Source organism: Lutzomyia longipalpis, chromosome 2, assembly GCF_024334085.1.
Source record: "Lutzomyia longipalpis isolate SR_M1_2022 chromosome 2, ASM2433408v1".
Taxonomy (NCBI): domain Eukaryota; kingdom Metazoa; phylum Arthropoda; class Insecta; order Diptera; family Psychodidae; genus Lutzomyia; species Lutzomyia longipalpis.
Genome location: NC_074708.1, coordinates 11,777,513 through 11,803,505, shown reverse-complemented (window position 1 = coordinate 11,803,505; position 25,993 = coordinate 11,777,513). Strand labels below are relative to the sequence as shown.

The following is a 25,993-nucleotide window of genomic DNA, read 5'->3' as shown; positions in this document are numbered from 1 at the left end:
TTTAAAACGTTTTCGGGGTACCGTATTATTCACCCCCCCCTACCCCCCTACTAATATACGCCTCCCTTTTATAGCTTAACCTGCTGGCCGCCAAGACCTTGGAGCTTCCTTAGAGCGCCAAGGTGGGGTCGTTGAACGACCCAAGAAGGAAGTCGATTTTCTCCCAAATTATACAACCTGGAGTTGTCGGGTTAGTGCCTATAGATTCCTTATATAGTCCTCTTGCCCCTTGCATCACAAATTCGCCACCCGGAAACACGCAGAAGAAGATATTAGGGAAAAACATTTTTCACTCCTTTTTCACACTTTCTTCGTGAGAAATTTGCCACGAAGTTGACCGCAACTGCTATTTTTTTTTCACTACTTCCCCACATTCCCCTCACTTCCCGCACCGTGATAAATGGCAATATTTCTCGAATATTCTTTATTGTTTTGCACATTTATATGCTTCTAATTATGTTTTATGTTGTTTATGTTACTTATTCGCGATAATTCTGACACTGAGAAGGTAAAGTGAGAAAGTAAACACAACCCTTCAACCCCCTTCAACCATATGATTTATGATGTGACTAACTTCATTCTGAGAAATTTTCCGCAGCATGGCCGTTACACCAATTTTTGAATTCCCTTCTTCTACATTTTCCTTAATAACTTTTCTTGTGGTGGACGGATTGAGCTGAAATTTTTACACAACCTCCTCAGATAACCAAAGAACTTATTTCCAAAAGATGGGAATGGTATCTTTTATATTTATTAAGTTATAGCACGAAATATAGGGCTGGGGTCGTTCAACGACCCCGCTTGGCGGCCTAGAGGTTAAAATGGAGTTTGCTCACACGTGATTGGGGGCTCGGGTTGACTAGTTTACAATATTTCTACAATTTTCTTACTAGATCTATTAGATTTAGACATAACCTTAAATATGAATAATTCTTAAAAGAAAAATAAAATAAAGTTCTATTCAAAAGACGAATTATTCATTCAAAAAACCCTTGATTGAAGATTAAATTTAATTTTCTTACAAATATTCTTCTCCTGATGCAAAAAAATGAACTTCAACGTCGTTTTCTTTGTCGAGTTTGTATTCCTTCGTTTGGAGTTTTAAGTAATATTTAGTGGCAAATATGGCGCACAAAACTACCACAACGGCCAGTAGGCAGTACCAGAGCTTACCCAGAATACTGTAAATAGCTCTGTTTTCTCGAATTTTGTCAATTAACTCACGTGTGCTATTTGTTGTGGCTTCTACCTCACCCAACCACGGATCATCGGAAACAACTTCCACTGAAGAATCATTTTCTGCTTTGTGAATTTGAACCAAAATGGTTGAATTTGTTGGATCTTCAGCAGGCACTTCTTCGATTTCTGAATAATCCGTTGAGTCTTCTTTGGCGGTTGTGCTTTCGGGTTCAGTTGAAGGAGGTAAAGTGGACGTTGGTGTGTTGTTGTTTCTTAGAGTGCTCGCCTCTGTTGTACTGGTTTCCGTTGTTGGGAGTTCAGTTGTTGTGATCCTTTCTGTTGTAGGCAGTTGAGTTGTTGTTGTAGTTCTTTCTGTTGTTGTTGTCGTACTTTCGGTTGTTGTGAGTTCTGTTGTAGTTGTTGGAGGTTCTTCAGTTTCTCCCTCGCCTAAACACTTCAGTTTGTCTTCTCTGTAAATCTCTCTGTATCCTGGAAGGCATGTGCATGTATCCGGTTGACTACACGTGCTTCCACGAGGACATTCATCCCTGCAATAAGGAATGCATTTGCTCTGATGATAAATCGGTGCTCGTTTGTAGCCTGAAGCGCAATTGCAAACTTCCGGGGCAACGCAGCTTCCAAATTCACATCCACTGCAACTTGGGATGCATCTGGGTGAAGAAGAAAACTTAAGTTGGTATTTGAAAGAAGGCAAAGAAGAGCTTTTATGGGTTATAGGAGTAAAAAGCTCACAGCTAATGCACCAAGATAGCAAACCTGTGAGGAGCATGTTCTGAGAATATCTTGTAGCCATTGTTGCACTTGCAGGTATTTGGACTTACGCATTTGGCATTTAAACAAGCTTTTTCACAAATTGGCTTGCATTCTCCTAATTCCTCGTTGTATCCAGTGCAGCAGACTTTCTTTTCAACCGTTTTAGGCACATACTTGGAGAAAAAATAAATCGATTTTAGCATTTAATTCGTTTAATTCTTTGTCTAGTTATGGATATAATCATTATCTTACATTACTGACGTATTCTTGATCCTGATATGGTACTCTTTTATGACAATCCTTTTGCATACTATACCAATTACATTTTACGGCGATCTTTCTGTACTTGGTAACTTTAATTAATTTCTTTTCAACCACGTATTCCCTAAGAAAATATAATTAATTTTAATTAAAAAAATATATTCTTAAAGAAAATAAGAAATATTTATGGCCATCACTCACGTTTCCGTCACTGTACACCATTTTCCACAGCATTCACTAAACAATTCACAGAGAATTAAGAGAATAAGGATTATTTCCTTGAAAGACATTTTGTCGTTCCTTCTCCAAAAAACCATCTTCACCGTACTTAAGACAAGAAGCAAATAATAAATTGTGAAATGATTTCTCAAATATATAAAAGCTTCTCTCACTGTGGATTACTATCAGCTGCTATTTCCGCCACAGGATTGTGTTTCGCACACATTATGAGTCTGATGGTCAAAGCTTTGATAAAAAAAAATATTTACATGAAAAGGTTTATCATCTGTGTGTGTTCAAAGTAGTGAGACATTTTTGCATCCTGAGAAAAAAAAACGAAGTTTGCAATTTTATCTGGGAACCTACTTTTTGCACAAAATAACAAATTACGTCATCATGAAATTGAAAGCGAGAGAGTTGATGACTAAGGATAACCCCAACAATTTAATTTGAATTTTAGTTAATTTTTAGATTTTTTAATTGAACAGAAAATGATTAATTTTACGCTCTTCAAAAGCTCTTATCATATTGCCTAGAACACTAAATGTTCCAAAAATGATCACAAAAAACCCTTAAGTATAAAACAAACTAATTAATTTTCAGTGTAAGGATGACATGAAAATGAAAAGAATATAATCACTTCTTGTTTTTATTGTAGGGGTATCAAAAAGGAATTAGAAATCAGTAAGAAAATTTCTAATTTTCCACTAAAATCAGCTGAAAAAATGTCGGGAAGGATTTGTTCCTAAAATTCGATCAATGACGTCACTATTCTAATTTATTTCTCTTATAATAGGCCAGTAGAATTAAGTGAAAATGACCCCAAAGTTTAAATAAATTGCGATCAAGCCAAATTTTGCACTATTCGATTCAGAAAATTATAAGAAATCTTTTTTATATTTACCAGCATGCTCTAAAACGTGAGCTCGTTTCACAAAATGCGTTTAAATATTTCCATACATTTTCTTATAGAAGCCATCAAAGCCATTGAACGAACAAGTGACGTCACTTGGATGTTCCAAGAAATTGCTCACACTAACCACATAAAATAACTATAGTTTTTACAATTTCCACTCAACAGATTATAACGAGAGTTAAAAGAAGTACTTCCTACAAGAGAAAATGCAGAAATAATAAGTTAAACACACATTTATTTCACGAAAAATTTCACCACAAAAATGAAAATATTCACTCCAAATACTCGGAACTGTCAAATCACACTTCGGCGGAACACGAATTTCCGCGAAGTCACTTGTTCTTTTAATGGCTTCGATGGTTCCTATGGAAAAATGTAAGAAAATATTTAAACGCATTTTGTGAAACGAGCTCATGTTTTAGAGCATGCAGGTAAATATAAAAAAGATTTCTTATAATTTTCTAAATCAAATAGTGCAAAATTTGGCTTGATCGCAATTTATTTTAGGTTTTTTCGCTTCTCTGCCGGGCTATAATTCAAAAATCGCTAATGCTTCGTTTATGATTTTTGCAAAAAAAAAATCTTGATGTTTCAGGCACTGAAAAAGCTTTAAAAAAGACAATAATGACGTCATTGTTTGCATTTTTGGTCAAATCTTTAGCAGCTTATCTGTTTCTAAGGGAAAATGGAAGTTTTTTTGGCGCTTTCTTATTCTTATTTTGATTTTCTTCAAGAACATAACTACACTCCTTTAAAACCAATTAAAGCTTTCGAAATAAGACTTTACTTCTTTAAAAGCTCTCTTTAGTAAATGAAAAAAAATGTACTGGTAAGCTGACCAAGCTTACGAGAGCTGTGTTTCTTTCAGTGTACCAATTTTGTGAAAGCAAACTAGAACGCTAATTAATTTAAATACGTGCAAAGTCGGGAAAAGTTGAAAAGTCATACCCTAATAAATCTTTAGAAGACCATATCTCGAGAACGGATCCATAGATTTTCATAAATTTTTTTTTGTTTGAAAGGTCTTGAAGTCAGCTATAACATATCGAAAAATGAGAAAAATTTATGTCGCCATTTTCGAAAAATTCGAGTTCGAAATTTTCGAAAACTTTGTTTTTGAGTTTAGCGCCTCTTGCGGTCATTTCTCGAAGTTGCAATGTTCTAGGCATTTGTAGGGTTTCACGAAACCTTTCATTTGCGCTTGAGTTGATCAAAATCGGACTTGTAGAACCCGAGATATGACATGCCAACTTTGGAAGGCTATATCTCGAGAACGGATCCATAGATTTTCTTCATTTTTGGCATGGAGCTAGATAATATGGTCAGCTATAACATATCAAAAAATGAAAAAAATTTATGTCGCCGTTTTCGAGATATTCATCGAAAACTCATCGAAAATTTTGTTTTCGATTTTCGGCCCCCTAGCGGTCACTTTTGAAACTTCGTATGTTCTAGAGAGTTGTAGGGTTTGTTGAGAGCTTTCATTTGAGCCCGGGTTGATCGAAATCGGTCAAGCCGTTTTCGAGTTATGGTCGATTTTCGATGAAAAATTGTGGCGGCCATATTGACTAAACGGCTTGACCGATTTTCGAAAATGTGGTATCGTTGGAAAGGTAATGATGTCCCCTACAACATATAAAAATTTCAGATTTTTAGCTATTACAGGGGCTGAGATATAGCGAAAACAAAATTTTGAGGTTATTCAAAATGGCGGACGGAGTTGAGGGGGGTAAAATTTGACGTCATAATCGGATGTCTTCCAGTCGATATTTAAACTTTGCCGTTTACCGCAAGTCTCTATCTATCACCGTTCTCTCGCAATTTAGGGTTATACTCCGGCCGGCCGGCCGGCCGGCCGGAAAAAAAATTTTTTTGGCGCATACGTTTTTTGGAATGTGGGGACCCTAATTCGTGCTCATCCCAAGTTTGAGCCCGATCTGACGACTTTCGATTTTGCTCGGTACACAAAAGCTGTGTCTGAAAGAAACACAGCTAAAACATATTTTATTTTTATATTTATTTCAACATTCTTTTCTTTAAGCTGAGATTCTTTTTTTAACATTAATACAAGAAACTTCTTGATTCAATTTATTGATATTTTATAAATTTTTTTCAACATTTTAAGCCAATCGAACCTCTGAAAGCAAAGATTTATTTTTAAAAATGTAGAACATTTTATTTTAAAACGGTATAGAGAATAGCTGCATAAGTAAACGAAGCTTTGCAGATCTGAAAAAAAATTTTAAAGGAGTTTATTCATTTTTTGTTCTTGACATGTTCTCATATCACTTGTAAAATCAAATAAATAATGCAGGGCTCTTAATTTTTCGGTAGTCTTGGAAAATCTAGATTCTAAAAAAAGTTCTAGAAGTGCCTGAATTATGATTCTCTTCCTTTTTACTAACCTGAACAAAAGTATAAATCGAAATGGTTCCAAATCCAAAGGTTTCCACTTGAACTTGATGCTGTAGTCTTATCATGATGATTACGAGATTCTTCTGATCCTTCACATTCATCTCGTACCATTTGGACATGTAAATGGCATCGGACATTTTTTCCGAACTATCCTTCAGTGTTTGTCCAAAGTAGCAAAGGAGGAATGCTTCGAGCATCATGACGAAGACACTTATTGCAGCTCCATAGGGGAAGATCCCATTGAGGCCTTGTAAGCCCACAGACATGGTGCAGAGGTACAACAAGATGGAGAAGAGTTTGTAGAAATATATGTGCCAAAAGAACATTTTTAGCATTGAAGCTTTATCTGCAAGCACAAGATGAGCTTCGTGGGCTCTTCTTATTATTTTTCCTGCGGAATTCTTTGACAATTCTTCATCGTTTAGGGTTGATTGAAGCTCAGAAATTGCATCAATTTCCTTCTTGCAACAAGCAATCGTGATCATTATTACAACGTCTGACACCATTATTAGTTCAAAGAGGGAGAAGAATAGGAGAAATTGGTAGATAAAGTTGCAGGGGTAGTAGAAAATACTCTCCTCAGGGATGCCTGGAATGTCAAAGAGCATAGGGGATGAACCTCCAGATCGAATTATGTCGTGTCCAACAATTCCAAACCACGATACAAAGGTAGCAGATAGATGGTATCTAATTAAGAATACATCATTCCTTCATAAATCTGTTCTTGCAATAAAAAGAAACTTTGACTTACTTTGCGCCCAAATAGCAAATTTTCATATTCTCAGCGTACTGCTTCTCCCTGATTTCCGTCATGAGGGGATCATGAACCTTCATGACATTCTCATAGTATTGAAAAACATTCATAATCTTCTCCCTATTGCGACTTATGATTATTATGTAGACAACAACACATTGAAATAAACCAATACTCATCGTTGTACTGAAGGCAAAATCAATCATATCACTTTTATCTTTCATTTGATACAAGAAATGCCACATCTCACAGAAGAGTCCAGTTAAAAGGAGGAAAGGGTACACACAGTGCTTGAGGGAATCCAAAAATTTGTATCTCGACTTGGGGATGAAATCCAAACTCCAGGCAGAGAAGAAAAAATAGAAAATCTTTCGAACGCGCAAATAATTTTTGTCAGACATTGTGAAGAATCTCACAGCTACTGATGTCCTTTTTGCACCCTCCAGGACCTTTTAAATCTTTCTCACTTCCTTCAGGGAAAAAATAATAGAGTAATTATGAAAAAAAAAGCTTTAATTGAGGGGTTTAGTTTTGTAAATTCTTTCAGAAAAAGAAAAGTTTCAAATGATTGGAAACGCCCTTTTAATTAACTTTAAAGAAATTACTTTTGAATTTTTGTTCTTAGCTCGCACTTGATGCAGTTCGAGTGTGTTGATTTTGAAGTATTATATACTTTGTTAAAATTTAATTAATTTTAAAGCCCTAGAAAACTGATAAGGGATGCAAGGATTGACTTCCAGACTCGTTAATTTTATTTCAAGTATTTTATTCAAATGAAGACGTTTCTTACTGATTTGCATTGCTTCAGAAGATGTTATATTTTCATAAACGACCTTCAAATTTCTGAGAAATCAACCCTTATCACATATTTATCAAACCGTCTCATCGTAAAATTTCCAAGAAAAAATGAAATCTGAATATTTTTCGTTCAAAAAAGGGTTAAGTTTTTCATAGCAATTGAGTCATTTGCTGACCTCTAAACGATTCTAAATTTAATCTTTTAATTGAAATTAGTTTTATTATTAAATTTTGTGATTTCAACCCAGATTTTCAGATAGATGAAAAGTTTTTAGAACTTCTATTTGGAATTTAAAGAATTTTGACTATGAATTGTATTTTCTAGACTATATTGAAGTCACTCATTACAAAAATTTCAACAACAAAAGAACTCCTAGAATTTTTTTTGCTAAAAGCTAAAGATTTTAGCTTACCTAACGAAATATTTTAATAGAAAATTATGGAAAAAAAATTTCTTATTTTCCGGTTTCTTTAAAAATGAAAAATTCTTTTTTTTTAAAATAATTTTCACCAAATTTTTTCAAGAAGAAGGCAATTCAGACTGCTCTTAGATAGAATTTATTTTCTTACGCAGTCAAAAGGTCTATCTCACGCAGAAACTGTTTCTAACTGCTCTTGACTAGAATAGAACTCGAGGAGAATTTTCCGAAAAGTTCTACAAATGATGCGCTCAAAATAATAAAAAAAAACTCCTTAGAATAAAAGAAAAGAAGATTTTCCGTTTAAGCTTTTCCTTCCCAATTTTTTTCACACATGAGAATTGAATTTTGTTCCCATAAGTAGTCAAGTCAGCTTACCGATATTAGTACCAACATTTCCTTTACAACTTTTAATTTTCAAAAACAGCTTAATTTATATTTCACTTGAAATAATTTGGAGTAAAAAAAAAAGTTTTGTTTCAGTAAGTTTATATAACTTTATTATCGGTTTTTTTGAATTTTATTTTACAAAAAACAATACGAAAATTACTTTATTAAAATTTTATATTAGAACAGCTTGTTTTTAGCTGAAGTTTATTGAAGAACATTCGATGAGATCAAGCCTAAAGAATTAACATGTTTTCTTTTTTAAAGTAAAAGTTTTTAATAGGACTTCCCCGTCTTCCTACATAAATGATTTTTATTAAATAAACGATACATAATTACTTAAAATTATTTCGGGAAGTTTTAGTTTAAAGTCAAAAAAAAATTCTATTAATTTTTCTTGACAGCCTGAATCATAACTTTATCTTCTTGGTCATATCGAATGTTGTACGTATCCTCTACTAAAAGAAAGGAAAGGAGAGAAAATTATTTTATTGAGAAATTTGCAAAAAATTAAAAACTTTCCATATTCTGATTCATACCGTCTTGATAGTGATATCGCCTCTTCATGTACAAACTTCTCAAGAGAATTAGAATAATGGTTGTTGAGAGAAGGCTAATGATTAGGAGAAGTCCCCAAATGAGGAGGTCCTTTTTCTTTAACGAAACATCAATGATGGGCTTTTCCGTTGTTGCTATTTCCTCGAAGAGAACTGTAATGTTTTCAGGTATTTGGGATTCGGTAATAGTGGGTGGAATGGTGGGGCAAATGGGGATGCATGAGGATTTTTCATCATCCCACAACAGATCATCGCTACATTCGCATTTCCCATCCACGCAGCTCCCTCCTTTGCACACCGTTGGGCAGGACTTGACGGTACATTTGCCATCGGCATCTTTTTCGTATCCTTGAAAGCATTTGCACTTGTTTGGTGTATCGTCGCATATCCCAAAAGCACAATTCCCGCATGTAGCCTTGCACTTGGACGATGCAGTATCCATGATGTATCCTTCGTGGCATTTACACTCATTGGGAGCTACACAGTCACCATTAATGCAGGATTTGCAAACAGGATCGCACACATTGTCCTTATTCGGGGACTTGGTGTAGCCCTTTGAACAGGAACAAGTACCGGGGCTCGAGCAAAACCCATTAACGCATGATTGCTCACAGTAGGGAAGGCATTCCTTCTTGACAAGATGGTATCCATCGCAACAAATAATAATTGTTCTTTTTTTATTCTCAATTTTCTCCTCCGTCTTGGTCTTTGTCACATTCCTCCAGTATGGGCAGAACTGATTACTAGGTGCTCCATTGAAGGCGCATTTAGCATCATACTTTTCTGGTTCCGTGTATTGCTTATCCACTTTTGTCACCGTCTGGGTTCTAAAGAAAATGTCATTCAATATATTTTTTTTTGTTTTTAATTGAAAAGATTCTTTTTTTTATTTATTTTTTATTCTAAAATATTTTATAAAATTGCACTATTAATTAAGTTTATTACCTATTTTTAGAAATATTTTTCTTTATTGAAAAACTAACTTTTATTTCTTTTAATATTCATTTTTACATTTATGAAAGCTCTTTCATCCTTGGATAATAAAAATTATTCCTAAAGCTTTTTGGTAAAATCTTCGATAAACCAAATTACTTTTATTGATGTATATTAGATCTAATTTGATCTTACAAAAGCATTTTCTGATGCAATTATTAGATCTAATTTTTAGGTCTTTTTTAAACGTCTTTAGTTAATTTTTTTGATTCTATATTTCCCCTAAAAATTCTGTACATAAAGAGAAATGTTAAGTTATGAACTAACATAAATCTCAATTGTAAACTAAGGAAAGCTTAAGATTGATTTTAAAAATTCGTTGATTGTAACTAATACTTTGTTAATCCGGTCTCTGTCAGTAGGGGCTTTTCTTTTTAACCAGGAGTTAAAAGGAAAACTCAAATTCTTCATCCAGAGCTTTAGGCTCCCTCCGAGCCTTTCTCTATGGATCAAAATGTACATTCCTTATGCAAACTCCTGGAAACGTCCTAGATTATCACAGAACGGAACTACATAGCACGAAGAAGTCGTCACAAAACTACATAACATGAAGCTTTTTTAAGAAAAAAGGCAAAACTACAATTTTTAGAGAAAAATTGAAAATCTCTTGATTGTAACAATTAATGTTTTCTTTGTCTAATTAAAAATTTGTTTCTATGTAATTTTATTTAGAGAATTGAATTTTATTATTTCGTGATAAGCTGAATATTCTTTTTTTGTCCAAATTCTTTTTCTTTTAATTATTTAAATTGTTTAAAAAACTGCCGATATATTTATCAAAATTTAGTAATAATCGTAAATCAAATGAACAATTATTTAAATTTCTTTCATAATTTTTTTCGGAATTTGAGGAAATATATTCGGGAAAAAATCTCAAATATTCGCCAGATAAATATTCATTGGTACAATGTGAAAAATAATTTTTTTCTGTTTTCCTTTCTTTGTTTTTTTTTCCAAGAAAGTACGCTTTACTTTCCAAAGCTCTCAATCCCTATTCGAGCTTTCCTCAAAGGCTGAAATATGGGTTGCAAGCTTTGGGAATTTAAGCCTAATTTTTTGGATAAATCACCCTGTACCTGGCATCGACGGGAAAACTGAGAGTTTGAGAATTCATACCAGAAAATACCTACAGATAAATCTGAATTATATTCCGGATAAAATTTGATAAATTCTTCATTTTTCTTTAAATTCAAAAGATATATTTCAAAGAAAATAATTTTTTCACACAATTCACATAAAATAAAGAAAATTCAATGAACTGGATTTAAGCTTTTAATTAGCTCTTTTTTAACTCAAAATATTAATGTGTTTTTATCACAGAAATCACCAAGATATCTTACACAATATCCTCATTGCAATACTGCCCTAAAGTCAAATCCAAAAATTGAAGAAAAAGCAGTAATTTCACAAAAGTCCACAACATTTTCTTTTTTTTTTAATTCAACGAGAACAAGTTTATTCTTCAAGAGTTGCTTTTGCACTAGAAATACATTTTGCAAGACATTTCAATATAATACTTCTTGATACTTCTTTGGAAATAATTTATCAGTTTGTGATAACGAAAGAAAACAAGAAATTCTCTAGAGATTTAGTCGTTTTCGAATTTTAGAATTGCTTGGTGGTGTTTCAGTGCTTGTAACGAGATTATCGCCGTCTTCCACTTCCTGGGAACTCCCTTGATCGTCGTAGAGCATTTTATCGACTTTGGGGCGTTTAAGATTCGTCAGCAATCGACTTCGTCTTGGGGTTCTTGGGGAGAATTTTGCCGGGGCATTGGACGTTCCTGCTGATGGAGATTTTGGGACTTTTGTTGTTGTTTCATTCGTTGCTGATTCAGGAATTTGGGCAATTCCGCAGAGATTGTAAATTTTTCCAATACTCTGACTATCCACAAAGGAAAAATCATTTTTTCGTGGAAAATCTTTTGCGTCAAAGGGTGTTGTTTCGAGGTGTTCTGAAATATTTTTATAAGTTTATTAAAAAAGGAATTTTTGGACTAAAATTAAATGAAAATTATTACTTCGAACTAATGTTGCTCCTGAGAGTTTATATCCTGTAATTTCCTCATCTTTCTTCTTCAAAAGCTCCTGCAGTTCATTAATCTTCTCCTGAGAAGCTTTCAGAGTGCACAGGAGGGGAGCTGTGAGGTGTCTGTTGAATTCCTCAGCAGAAGCTTTTGCTAAATGCCACGTAAAGCGATAAGGATATCCCGAAATATAATATTTAACATTTAACTCAAATTCCTCTTCCAATTTGTACTCTGAAGCTTTTGATTTTGTTATTAAATCCAAGATTTTGTCATCATCCAGCTGCAAACTTGCATTCCGTTGCTGTAAAAAATTCAAATCCTATACTTGTAAGATTTTCCACCTATGGCGCTGCTATCGTGGTTATTGGGAAAGTTTTTTGTTTACATTTTCTTTTTCTAATGTTTTTTGCAAAAAATATAAAAAGATTTACATAACTTTAATCATTATTGAATAAAATCAATTTGAATGAATCTTTTAATCATAAAATGGAATAAAAGAAATTTGTAAAAATTTAGTTATTACGGGTTTATTGTAAGTATAGGTTATGGTTTTCTTTAATTAATTCAATATTACGAAATAAAATTATCTTTTTCCACTTTTAAATGACTTTTTTTTGTACAAAAAAGAACTTTATGCATTTTTAAGTTGGAAAAACAACTAAAATAAATAAGAAAACAAATTTTTACCTTTGCACGTGAAAAAAGTTCAGTTCTTGACATAGTTTCGCATTTCATTGCTACCATATCACATAGTAAACAGGTGACAGTCTCTTCGGCAATATATTTTATAATTTGTGGCTTAGAGCCACAAATATCCACTAAATTCCACTCATTGGCACAAAAATCGCCCATTTTTGGACGTTTTTTTCTCGTACCTCCGCTAAAGCACTTTTGTAATAGAAAAATATTTTACACCGTGACTGCTGCGACTTGTCAACTTTCCGTACGTCCGGACGTTCAGGCACGTGTGATTGTCGTAAAAATTTGAGCGCCAAATGGTTTGAAAGCTTTGAAAAACAAAGAAGAAAAAAAGACAATTTGGTACTTTTCCTTCAGTATCATATTTTATTGTGAAATTCACTAAAATAAAAAACATAACTAATTGAAAAATAAATTAAAATTTTTATACGACTAAACATAGGAAGAAAAACTATCCAAGTTTCATGATTAAAATTTAGCGAGTATACACTAATTATAATTTATGTTTATATTGTATAACTTCTAATAAATATATATATACTTTTTTTATCGCAAATTCCAACTAAGTTGTCTCCATTTTTTTCTCCATCATCTTTTATTCCAGAGAGGAAAAAAAAAATTAAATTATTCTTTTATTTTTAATCCTATTTACAGTGTTTTCTCTTTGCTTTTCCATCTCTACAAAATACTTTTTTTTGTAATTTATAATTTATATATTAAAAATACTCGCCTCGTACTAAGACAACGTGTTTTTTGTTTTACATTTTGTTTATCAGTCAATTGTTTTGTATTTCATTATTCTTGTTTTTTTTTCTTTAAGTAATATATTTTTATTTATACTAAAAGGTTACCTAATGTGTGTGTGAATTTAATAAGAAAGATTATAATGTGGAGTTTTACTCTCCAGGTTGGTCATATGATGAATTTAGCTCATTTATATGGAGCTGAAATAGACAAACAAAAAATATATAAATTTTAGGTTATGCGTCCTTAGACATTGAGGTTAGAAAGTCGCCCAAACGGCCATGTTTTTTTCTTACCTTTGGTTTTTGATCTAGAAGTTTGGGTGTTGGATTTGAAGGAAGAAAATCAGTGGGTGTACTATCTCGTGGCATAGTTCTCTGTAAAATGCCTATAATATCTGCTGTTCCTTGTTCAACATGTTGCCACATATCTATCATTCTCGTAAAAGGTCCCCTGATTAAAGATTTCTGTTTAGATATTTACGTTTGCATTAATGATCATCGCATGATGCAAAAACAAAAATTACATTTTGCACAAAGAAAGAAAGTTGAGACAGAGAAGGAAGGGGAGAAATTTTGCTATTATGTAGTTTATTTAATCCATCCACTTACCTGTACGGATGCTTGAGGCATCCGTAGGTTTCTCGGTATCGCCCATATAGTGTTCCGTAGGAAACGCCAAGAAGTTGTGCGGCCTTTTTCATTTCCAAATTTTTCGATTTAATTGCATCCATTACGCGTTTTGTGAAGGTTTCCTCCCAGAATTGTTGTCGTCTGCCCTGTTTGAGATATTCGCTCATCTTTATCACATCGCGCCATTCAGCTCGTTCCTGTGCCGTTAGGGTTACATGATGATGGGAATTTCCACTCCCACCTGGACTATTTGGATTTGATTCGACATCCTCATCACCCTCATCCTCGTCATCCATTTCACCATCGCCTGGCACTACGTAGTCCGCGGGAGTTTCTGGTCTCTCCTTTTTTGGCACAAAATTAGCCCCCATTGGAGCTTCGTCATCATAGTCCTGGAATAAATTAGGAAAAATATTAATTAAAAAAACTAATTATTAAATTGAAAATTAATAAATAAATCATTGAATTTTCCATCTTCCTAATTATTTTCAAGATTGAAAATTTAGTAAGTTTCAATATCTAGAAATCTGAATCCTATAGAATACAAGCCAATAACATTTTTATCATTAATACAGTGGTTTATTTATTCAAATATTGCGCCGTATTTCTCCGAATTTTAGGATATTAAATAAAAAATAAGGAAATAGCTGCCATCATAAATTTTATGGAGTGATAATTGAAAAATATCTGTTAATTTAAGACAAAAACAAGGTTGAAAATCACTTAAAAACTAATAAGAAATTTACTAAAATTCTAACTAAAAGGTTATATTAAGAGTGTTAAAGACTGCCTTTGAAAAAGTTCTATTAATTAAAAATAATATATTTAAATTCCTTATAAATACACTAAAAAAATCTTTTTATTTCTATGTTGTTTTAAATTTATATATTAATTTCTAAATATGATTTTTTAACCAGATTTAAAGTCAGCAAAAACAGAAAATTATTTGTTTTTGAGAGAATCTCTTCTGCTTTTTTTTTGAACAAGAAATACAATCAAGAAATCTTCTAAAAATACACAAAGTTTTTGTTGAAAACAGTAAAAATAAAATAATTTCCATGGACTTTGTATTTTTAGTAAAGAACAGAAATAAACCTTGATAATTAAATAGAATTTGGAATCTTTTATCATTTACGGATCCTTGAATAAAATTTTTATTTTAAATTGAGAAAACAATTAAAAATAATTAATTTTCTTTTGCATTTTTATTACAGGTAGCTTAAAAGCCTAGATTTTGGGAAAGTATGTAAGTAAAAGTTTTTTTAAACCCCTGATGAATATTCTTAACCCTTAATACTTGAAGTTTTATATTCCTTTAATTAAAGATTTTTTTGGATTCATGAAAATATGAATCATTTTTAAAATCGTTAAAAAAGTTAATAGTTTTGTCAGTTTGATTGTTTTTGTACTGAAATTTGAAGATTTCAAGCGAATTTCAAGGGTTTCTTGGTCACTGAATAAGGCCTATTGTTTCCATATTATTTAAATAACAAGATTGGCTTATAAAGTTATTCTTTAAATTAAACTATACGCTCCTTAAAAATTGTTGTTTCTTCTGTATCGGTTAAATTGGGTTAACTAAGAAAATGCCTCAGAATAGAAGAACTTGAAATTAATTAAACTCTAACTTTAAAAGAAATACCGACAAAGTAATTACCTACAAGTTTAAAAAAAAACTTAGCAAGAAAAGTAATTTTATTTGTAGGAAATGGGACTAAACGATAAATTAAATTTTAAAACGCACTGGGTGGTCCGGTCGGGATAGACAATTTTTTCTTTCTGTGGGGAAGTAATGCCAAGGAAAAGATTTAAAATGACCCAAATAACCCAATTTGAGTTATATGCGATAAAATCAGATTAAAATAATGCGCTGTTGACTTCCATATCCAGAGATTTGGCAAAATTCATTCCTTATCCCTTCTTGCAAAGTCTATACTGAAACATATAGAATCCCCAAGTAAATGCAAGAAGAAACTTCGGCAAAAAGCCAAACCATCTTTACAAAATTGCATGGCTCTCGTAAAAGGAAACGGATGGAAAATCGATAAGATGTAACAGCCATTTTACTTGCACTGTCTCTTGCGCTTTTTTTTCCTTGTTGGCCAAAATACTTCCGTATCCGAGAATTGCTACAGCTTGTTTTGAAATATGGTACAAAAAACACCATTCTTGGTTACAGACTGCACTATACTACACATATCAAAATATCAACATATATAATAAAACTTTGGCTGTTACTGTGTACCACCCAAATTGACTTGGTAAAAGCTTTTTGGCAAAAGTTTATTGCAAAAAAAAAGGAAAATCTACATAAAATCGCCCGAGTGGGAGTTCAGCCCAAATTGCTCGTCCTAGTCGTTTTTTGGTCATCAAGCTTAAAATTATATCTGGCTTCTATCCATATTCGATTTTTTTCACGACAATGCAAAAAAAAAAGTCACTTTAGGAGGAAAAGTCAAAGCCCTTTTGGGGGTTAACATTGCGTGGAAATATGTTGACTGAATAAACTTTTATAATCTTCCCAGTTGCAATTTACTTTGCCAACATAAGAATTTAAAAATTTCGGAATTTTCCTATAGATCGGATAAACTTTATTAAAAACTTTTTCGCAACAATTTTTTTTATTTATTTCCAAGGCTGGCATTTTTCTTCAGTGCAGCATCGATTTTTTTTTCAATGCATTCCATTTAGTTATGTTGCATGGAGGAGATGTAATAGTGGGTTGACATAGCGTCAGGATCAATAAAATTTTGTTCATAAAACTTGCATTATTACATTGTATGACATCACTGGATTTTCATAAACTCCCAACGCTCGCATACTAAATGGCAATTTGATAATTTAGGCAGCATAAAATGAAGTTTAAGCTCCATGATTAGAGTTTGAAAATTCATCAAATAAACTGCATAAAATTAACGATTTTTTTTAAAAGGATAGTGTTAAGAATACAATTTTAGCTTTTTGGAAATTGAGTTTAAAGTTTATTTATTTTAAATGGAAAAATCAGAGAATAAGAAGGTAAAGCGATAAGGAAAAAGATAAGATGTTTGATTGAAGCCGTCCGTACGCTGTGACCAAAAATACTTACGGGCATTGCCATGGGGTTGGTGACCGACCCCATAGAATTTTTCGCAAAATAAGCCAATTCTTTCTGTCAAACGAGCTTTAATATAGGCTCCTTGGTACTCCCTAAGAAGTCTTTTGCCCATTTTATAACACAAAAATACTTTTTAAATACATTTATTTATGATTTTTGCAATGATTTTTTTTGGGGTTAGAATCGTTTGGGAAGAGACAAAGAGTGACAATGCGAAGAGAAACTGGTCGAAAACTCATCGAAAATTTTGTTTTTGATTGTAGGCTCTCTAGCGGTAACTTTTGAAACTTCCTATGTATAGATAATTGTAGACTTTCTTGAGATCTTTCATTCAAAACTGGTTTGGTTCAAATCGGTCAAGCGGTTTAGGAGTTATGGCCGACTTTCGATAAAACTCTTTATTGGCTAAACCGCTTTCCGATTTTTAGAAAAGGGGTATAGTTGTAAAGGTCTTAAGGGCCCCTTGTAATTGAGCTTCAAACTACGGCCGGACGGACGGACGGCCGAAAAAGTTTTTCGGTGCATACGTTTTTTGGAATGTGGGGACCCTAATTCGTACTCATACCAAGTTTGAGCCCGATCCCGACGATCTTGAGTTTTAGAGTGGACACAGAAGCTGTGCTATTCTTTTCTTCGAAAGAATCACAGCTAAAAGGAAGAATTTTGACCGTTAAACCAATTTTTGAATTCCCACTTCTTACATTTTTGTTAATAACTTTTTTTCTAGTGGTCCGATCGACCTGAAATTTTGATACAATCTTCTCAGATAACCAAGGAACTTATTCTTTAAAGATGGGCTTTAAATCTCTGAGAGTTAGGACGTAATAACTCGAAATTGGGCTCTGCTAACTTTGAACTCGTATTTTTTTTATTTAGCTGTAATTTTTTCAAATAGTTTCAGTAAAAGAATTATTATTTTTTAACTTTTTTAAATAAAATATTAACTCTCAACGTGATTAACTCACAGCTCAAATAAAAGTGAATAGACTCCTTTTGTTAATTATACTTCTTCACAGCAAAAGATCTATTCTTTCTTCTTGAGCCCTTTTCTGAGTTATTTTTGTGAGAAAAGAGGTAAGATTTCGAGTTGTTTTGCGCTACTATTCTTCACAAAACATTTTTTTACATTGTCCTTCGGAAGCCATAATAAATCGAATTAATTAGGGAGTTCACTTGAAGAGCGTAAATAAGAGTAAACACGTAAAAAATTATATGGAAGGCTTATAGGGGAAAAAAGATCAACAACCGGAATTTTGTTTTACTTCTTTCTTCATTTCCGTCTCAAATTTTTGTGTAGGTTTTCCCATAAATTTTTCCACTATCATAAAAGAAAATATGACATTGTTTTCCACATTGGAAGCTGATCAAATTTTTCATTCTTTGAGTAAAAATTAATTAATTAAATCACAACAAAAACCTCTTTAATTTCAAAATTTTCGTTAAAATTCAAAGCAAATTGACTTACAATTTGAGATGTTAGTCCACCATCGGCTTCCTGATAGCTCTGTGCCATGAGATCCTTGGAATTATCCTCGTCCATCATGACGGAAACAAGGTGTGAACTATCCGGGTATGCGACTGGTGCTTGGCTTTCAACGTGCGATATTTTTGGTGTGCTGTAGTTCTCGAATTCCCCATCAAGTGGCGGACGTCCGCGTTTCCTCTTTGCCGGCAGGCCGTTCTTCTTTCCATTTTGCTGATTGAATGATCGCAGGGGTGTGAGGAAGGGTATCTGTTGGCTGTTACTGTCATTCTGATTATTCTCCACGGATTCACTTGGATGTGGTGGGTGCTTTACATCCCTGGATCTCCCCTCATTTGGCCTCTCTTGTGCTTGATCATCTTCACGCCACGACACTTCGGCTAGACCTTTGATCTTGAGCTCTTCAGCTGTCTTCAGGAGTGATGCCAAATTTGCCTGGAAGGAAAATTAAAAGGAAAAGCTCAATTTTTGATGAAAGTTTAATGAAAAATTAATCCAGGAGTCTTACATGTTCAACATTAATTTCTCCTTTGTACATGAATTCAATGAGACATTTAATGTCGGCGAATTTTGCATCTTTCATGATGACAATGGGATCTTTCTCGATACCGCAATTTGTGAGGATGGCATCAAAATAGGTGCTGCATGCGCAGAGAACAACTCGGTGGGCCTTAAGGGTTTGTCCCTCACATGCTAGCGTTACATCGCAGAAGCATCCACGATCCAGGAGCTGCGAGAACATTGTCTGCAAATTAGTGTGGTGGTACTTCCACTTGAGACAGTATTGCTGAGCAAGCATTTTATCGTAGATTTCTATTCGTTTTTTTTTTATTCCAGTCAAAGTTCTCTTCCCTTTTTTTCTTCCTTTCTTCTTTCCCGAGATCCCTGATGGAGCTCTTGTGCGCACTACTTAATTTCTTCTCTGATGTCTTTGCAAAAGTTCTTCATATAGAGGAGTTTCAGTGTGTTGAAAAATTCGCCGAGACTTTGGATGGCTTTTTTTCTTGCTTTCCTCTATGTACCCTCCCCCTTCTTGGTGTCTGCAGCAGTAGAATTCTGCAAAAAAAGGAGAAAGATGATTTTCGTAAGGGCCACACACAAAAAAGCACCCAAGATTTAAGGGATGCTGGAAGAGCGAGGAGAGAAAATGTGGAAAAGGAGGCAACACACAGAGAAAAAAAATCCAGCACAGAGATAAGAACTTTGCCCATGGGGTGTGTTTGGGAAAAAGAGAATAAAATGAGCCAAAAAGGGGGAGGGATGTAGCGTAGGGCACAAAAAAAAAGCTACGAGAAAGTGTACAGAGAGAAGGACGGTGTGAATATAATCTCAAAAATCGATACTACACGGACCGAGAGTCACAAAAAAAACGCGAGGGAAACTTTTACAGAGGAGACGTATATAATACAGGAGAATATACAATTTTTCCGAGATATTGTAGATATATATCAGGGAAATTGTCAATAGAAAATGCGCTATGCTAAAAATTCGAGACAAAGACGGAGAAAATTCCAAAGAAAAAAAAATGATTTATGATCTATTTTGAGGGAAGTTAGGCCATGAATGCAATTTAGCCAATTGTTGATTTGATTGAAGTATAGACGACAATTTCATTTCAACATGGTTGCTAACTTTAACTATTTATTTGGTGACTTAAAAGTTTATTGGAGATTTGTTTAATTCGTCATTTTTGCCGCCAAATCTATTGTTTTCCCTACATTTTTCTGTTTTCACAAATATAAAATTAATAAACTAATTTCTTTTTAGTTTCCAGAACAAAAGAATACAAAATGGAAAATGTTGATGAAAGAATTCTTGCGCAGGACAGTAAGAACATCGTTTCTAAGAGATATACTGTACACAGTTCTTACATGGTAGAAATGGGTAGAAGCTGATTGAATGAAAATCCTATAACTCCTTTCTCGTTTAAGGAATAGTCTATTTAGACCTGAGGCTTAAAGCCCGATTTTCTCTAAGAACTTTACAGTAAGAAAACCAATAAATCGGGATTTAAGCTTCATGCCAGAGCAGACTATTCATAGATCTACTAGATATTAATTTTATTGTTATTTTACAGATACTGACATCATTAGGATGTAATGAGAAGGGATAACTCCTGTGAAATTATCCAAGGATATTTCTCTATTCTAGTGACGATGATGATGGATAAAATCCGTTGACGAGAAAGGAAAAAAATCCTAGGAGTACCATTTTTAAGAATTTTAACATTTGGACGATCCGACAATTATATGCCCTAGTAGACCAGTCTACGTGAAAGACTGTGTATAGTAGTGCAGTTTGTAATCAATCGATATTGCAAACGTTCTAACGGATAAAAAGAAGATGTAAAGCTTTGCGTAAGTTTTTTTCTAGCCAACGAAGAAGATACATATTGTAAAAGATTTGACTTTAATTTTTCAAAGTCATAAAAGAACTTTCATGTAGATGGACTACCTATAAGTAAGTCAGTAAACAGAATCGAAGGATGTAAACTTAGACCAACAAATAATTGCTACGTTCAATAGTAAGTCAGGAGATTTTCAGGTACCTTAATTGGTATTATCTATGCGCACAGGTATGTAGGTCACAATATACGTATCGAGGGCTACATTGTAAAAACGGCTAAGTCGGTTCGGAGCTCATACAAAGTTAGTCGGTTTTACAATGTAGCCCTCGATATATGATTTTGTAATGTAAGTAATAATTTTTAAAAGAAATTCAAAAAATGATAAAAATATCGACTGCGGTGTTCATGTGAAAGAAAAAATGAGAAAGATGTCTCATTACAATTAGCCAGAAGAAGATCACATATTGATCGAAACGTTCATACTTATGTAAAATAAAATACCTGAAAAATAGACGTGAAGATCAAAAAAAATTGAAAATAGGTAGGTATTTCCTAAATCCTTGAATTAATATACCGTCAACATGGGTAAAATGGAGCATATGGGTGAAAAGAAATATTTATTTTTTGAACATTTTGTAGAATTTATGTATTGATTTAAATACTTAATTATAGTAAAAAAATGATTTTATTTAATTATTTAATATCTATTCGTAAAATGAAAGCCCTCACCTTTCTTAACATCCCGAATGCCCCATTTTATTTTACTTAAATCTCTATACCGCAATACAGATCTTTATTAACTTATCTCTCTTAGCTTTTTTACGTTCCTATTCACCCTGTTTAGCGATAAAATTTATCAGAAAAATACACACATTCAAGAGAATGTCCAAAACACTCAATAGTGGGTAAAAATATGAATTAAAAAAGCCCATCAAAAACCTTCCTATAAATCAAAACTCCGCACTGTGATCAATATAATTTTATAAAATGACTTTATACTTTTCTCCTCTACACACTAAAAGTGCTTTTGCGCGCTTTGCGTTTTCCATAAACCCAACCCATGAAAAAGCGAAAAAAAAAAGTGTCGAAGGAGAGACCGAATAACCCAAGGAAAAGGTCTTACATTTTTTCATTATATATTTTTTTTTACTATACCCACACCGTTGTACACTGAAACAAATTTATGTGAGCAAGACCCAATAGGAGAAAAAAAATTATTTACTCTTCCGTTCTACTTTGAATTGGAAAATTTTTGTAAACTCCGTTTTCCCTCGGGTGTTGTTTTTCATGTTATTTTGGAAATCCACATTCGCTGTTTTCGCGCCTATCTTCGTGTCGTTTTTTTTCTTTCATTTTTTTATATTCTCCAACAGTGTGTTGGTTAATTTCTTGGAAAAAAATATTTATCACACATCCGAAAAGAACACCAAAAAAGCCGCATGGAGAGACAAATTTTGATTAGTTGTGCGTCGTAATTTTTTTTTGATTAACTTGGTGTTTTTTTCCCCACTTTTTCTCCCAATTCCCCCTTTTTCAGGCACACAACATTTTTTTTTAAATCATACTTTTTGTTTTATCTTTTGGACGGAGAAAATTTTTGTATATGTGGCCTGTCGACTTTATAACTCTCTTGTTTTTCATTCTCGAAACGCGCGTCTTTTTTGTATTTCCTCTCTGGCGGAGAGGAGGCGCGGAGGAAAAAAAGCGTCCACATAATACTTATAAGACACACAAGTCAGCAAAGAGAGCCTTTACAACAATTTCAGGGCAATATGGGAAGCAAAAAAAAATTGGGTATAAAGTGGCGAGTGAGAAAGAAGACAAACGGAATGGAGAAAAGAAGGGAAAAAAACATGAAAAATTCCAAATGGAGCCCAATAATGAAAAAAAAGGAGAAAAAAGCCATCAACTTCATGTGGAGCATGGAGTTTAAAAGTTTCATGTGTTTTTTCCTTGGTAAACTACCTTTTCTCTTCTCTCTTGTGATGCTTTTTTCATTTATTCTTTTTTTTTCTTACAATTTCGCTATTCTTTAGCCTAACGATTTATATCTTCTACAACACTAACATCGCGCGAGCCTCCGTGTAAGCCCCAAGAATTGCGCGAGAGAATTTTTCCAATGCCCCGCAAAGTGTGTGGAGAGAAGAAGTAAATTGCAAAATCCGCAACTTTTCTTACCAATATTAAATAAAATGAAAAAAAAATTACTGGTAAGCTGACCAAGCTTACGAGAGCTGTGTTTCTTTCAGTGTACCAATTTTGTGAGTGCAAACTAGAACGAGAATTAATTAAAAATCCGGGCAAAATCGGGAAAAGTTGAAAAGTCATAATATATCAAAGTTTGAAGCAAATCGATATTCGCGTTTTCGAGATATTCATCGAAAACTCATCGAAAATGTTGTTTTTGATTTTTGCCCCCCTAGCGATCACTTTTGAAACTTCGGATGTTCTAGAAAGTTGTAGGGTTTGTTGAGAGCTTTCATTTGAGCCTGGGTTGATCAAAATAGTTCAAGCCGTTTTCGAGTTATGATCCATTTTCGATGAAAAATTGTGTCGGCCATATTGACTAAACCGCTAGACCGATTTTCGAAAATGAGGTATCGTTGGAAAGGTCTTGATTGCCTCTACAACATATCAAAATTATAGATTTTTAGCTATTACAAGGGCTGAGATGCAGGCCGGAAAAAATCTTATTTTTGGCGCATACGTTTTTTGGAATGTTAGGGTTCCCACATTCGTGCTCATCCCAAGTTTGAACCCGATCTGACGACTTTCGATTTTGCTCAGTACATAAAAGCTGTGTCTGAAAGAAGCACAGCTAAAAGCATTTGCCATTGTAACCATCGGGTTGGTTGTGTGCGGTGCAGCATATATAGTAAGATGTTTGATGGAAAAGCAGTGCGCGCGGGGCAAAGGGCGTTATTACTTGGGGAAGTAGGATGGAGAAGGGGGGGGAAGGGGGGCGGGTGCAACGGGGGGAACACCGCAATAGAAGAAGAAAACGAAAAGAGAGAAGAAAATGGGCACCATTGCAAAAAAAAAAGTCAGCCAGCAATGTATGGTGGAAAGAAAAGCAAAAAACGACTGGAAATTGCAATTTGCAGTCGCTGGTTTTTTGTCCCTATGTACGTTTGATGTGAATGTCTCTGTGTGTGCAATATACTATATATGTAATTTTCTAAATGTGCATAAAAGTGCCGCGCGCGCGGTTTTTTTCTTCATTTGAAAACTTGCAACTATAACTACCATTTAAACCTTCTTTTACCTTCTACCCGATTTTATACACTTTTCTCCTATATTGCCAACCCATTGCCTGGCTAATTCATTATTTTTATACGTATATATAGTACATTAAAATGTTATTTTATATGGCCTAGAAAGTGTCTTGTAGACAAAAAACACGCGGACTACAAAACTTCCACAGGCGCGCTTTTGTGAATAACATTTCCACATATACAACATAACCCATGCTTGCCAGCCCCTGTGGTGGTGGGTATAGGTAGAATGGAGTGGCAATGATGAAAAACAAAAATAATATAAAATGATTAAATGCGTTAATAATAAAAATCTCTTAATGGATATATAAAACAACCTCTCCTCATTCAATATTATATTGTGAAAAACTCTTCAGAGTTTTTCTTCACAGTGTATCACATTTGTGTGTTTGTTGCTCTCTCGCGCGGTTGTTTTGTTGTGTACGTACGATGTGGTGTTAGTTTAGAGAAAGATGGGGTTAGTTAATTAATTTCCGGAAAAGAATTCTCAACACGCTTTTTTATCAAAAAAGTGTTTTTCCTCCTCACAAACGAGACGTTAGGTTTTTTTTTACCCGCGCTCCCCAGAGGAGGTTACAAGACACAAATTACATATCTATATAATTTTCTACTTCGCGCCGTGGAAGGTTCATTTGAAATCTTTTAAACTTTGGTGGGGATGAGGATGTACGTACAATCTTAAAGAATATTCCGTGATAAATAATGTCCCTGATGTGTAAGGAATGCAATTGGGAAAAGGGAACGAACTAATTGAAGGCAATGGTGAAGTTTTTTTTTATTATTTTATTAGATTCTTTCTCATTCTCTTCTTCCCAAAAGAACTTACCAGCAGAAAAATATGAAAAGAATTCCTTTCGTCTTCGTCTGTATTGGGGACCGTGAAGAAAAACCGTCCGAAGGCAAAAGAATAAATCGCGCAACACACACTTCTATCCACTTGTTTTGAACATTTACAGATAGATTTTATTGAATTCTTCCAAATGGAAGATTTCTCGTGACATTCACGCCTTTTTTGTGCTTTTGAGAACCTCAATAAAACCCCAATGTTCCTTCATAGACAAAAAATCTTCCAGAAGATTTTTTTTGTCGTGCGTACCTCCACTAGATAAGTCGTAGGACAAATTCTAGAAGTCTTCACTTGTTTTTCTTCTTGTGTCTCTCTCTCTTTTTCAAAAGAATTGCGTTCTTTCGTGTTCCCTTTTCTTTTTTATTTTCTCAAAAAGATTAGATTATATATTTATATTTAAGAAGTACATGCAGCAAAAAAATCTATTCACACAGCACACACACTTTTGAAAAAATAATTGTGTTCTATTTAACTTTTATTTTGTTCTTTTGAAACTTTTATTTTTTGTATACTTCAACTTCCCTTAATGTGATGCAAAATGCACACAGCACTGTTTTTTTAATTTAAAATGCAAAAGAAGAGGGAATTATTCGGTGGAAAAATGATTCAATACCGATTGGGGCTCCATGCGATTAGAGCACAAGTGTAGGGACCGAAGTGTTAGCTTGGTGTGGTGGAAAAGTCTTTTTGGAAACACACACGGCCGAAGCTTCAACAATTTTTCGAAATGTCTGAATGTCGAATGAAGTGTTTGAGCACGACTTGTCAGTCGAACACCATCCGAAGGCAGACCCAAGCACACACACCACTTTATTAAATTGCATACAAACACACCAAAAGCACCACTACACTGTTACAACGAGAACACCGACTCTGTCAGACATTTTCAACGTATAACCCCGCGTGAGTATATCCAAAACACAAGTGGGACCACCATATACATCCCCTCTCACTTGCACCATTGAAATTTTCCGCAATTTTTGTTCCCCTCTCACTCACACCTTACTTCAATCTCTTTCCCACAGCGCGATGTAACTTTTTCCTCCCCATATTACATCACTCCCGCCGATGGTACGGAGAATGCGTTTTTTTTCCACCGGACCACCGACCGAGAGGGTGGTTTCACTCCCACTTCTAACAACGAGATAGTTTTCTTGAAAACAAAAAA

The 25,993-nt window shown here is 33.9% G+C and overlaps 2 protein-coding genes across 3 annotated transcripts; both read right to left on the bottom strand.

Moving 5' to 3' along the window:
• Positions 1-861: 861 nt before the first annotated feature.
• LOC129789205 (uncharacterized) lies at positions 862-12,665 on the bottom strand. The gene is made up of 10 exons (XM_055825854.1): positions 12,389-12,665; positions 11,693-12,002; positions 11,013-11,626; positions 8,662-9,506; positions 6,516-6,735; positions 5,755-6,451; positions 2,416-2,612; positions 2,206-2,338; positions 1,957-2,126; positions 862-1,850 (listed from the first exon to the last, which is right to left on the bottom strand). The coding sequence occupies exons 3-10, from the start codon at positions 11,093-11,095 to the stop codon at positions 1,019-1,021; spliced, it is 3,177 nt and encodes a 1,058-aa protein (XP_055681829.1). The 5' UTR covers positions 11,096-11,626; positions 11,693-12,002; positions 12,389-12,665; the 3' UTR covers positions 862-1,018.
• Positions 12,666-12,743: 78 nt separating this feature from the next.
• Positions 12,744-25,564, bottom strand: LOC129790707 (protein tramtrack, beta isoform). Of its 2 annotated transcripts, XM_055828376.1 has the most exons (6): positions 24,805-25,564; positions 18,865-19,412; positions 18,339-18,791; positions 13,756-14,168; positions 13,441-13,597; positions 12,744-13,344 (listed from the first exon to the last, which is right to left on the bottom strand). In XM_055828376.1, exons 2-6 carry the CDS (start codon positions 19,153-19,155, stop codon positions 13,297-13,299), a joined length of 1,362 nt encoding a protein of 453 aa, XP_055684351.1. In that variant the 5' UTR covers positions 19,156-19,412; positions 24,805-25,564; the 3' UTR covers positions 12,744-13,296. The 2 variants fall into 2 exon arrangements, with proteins under 2 accessions (XP_055684351.1, XP_055684353.1); XM_055828378.1 differs by lacking the exon at positions 12,744-13,344 and having other exon boundaries at positions 13,480-13,611.
• Between the last annotated feature and the right edge of the window lie 429 nt (positions 25,565-25,993).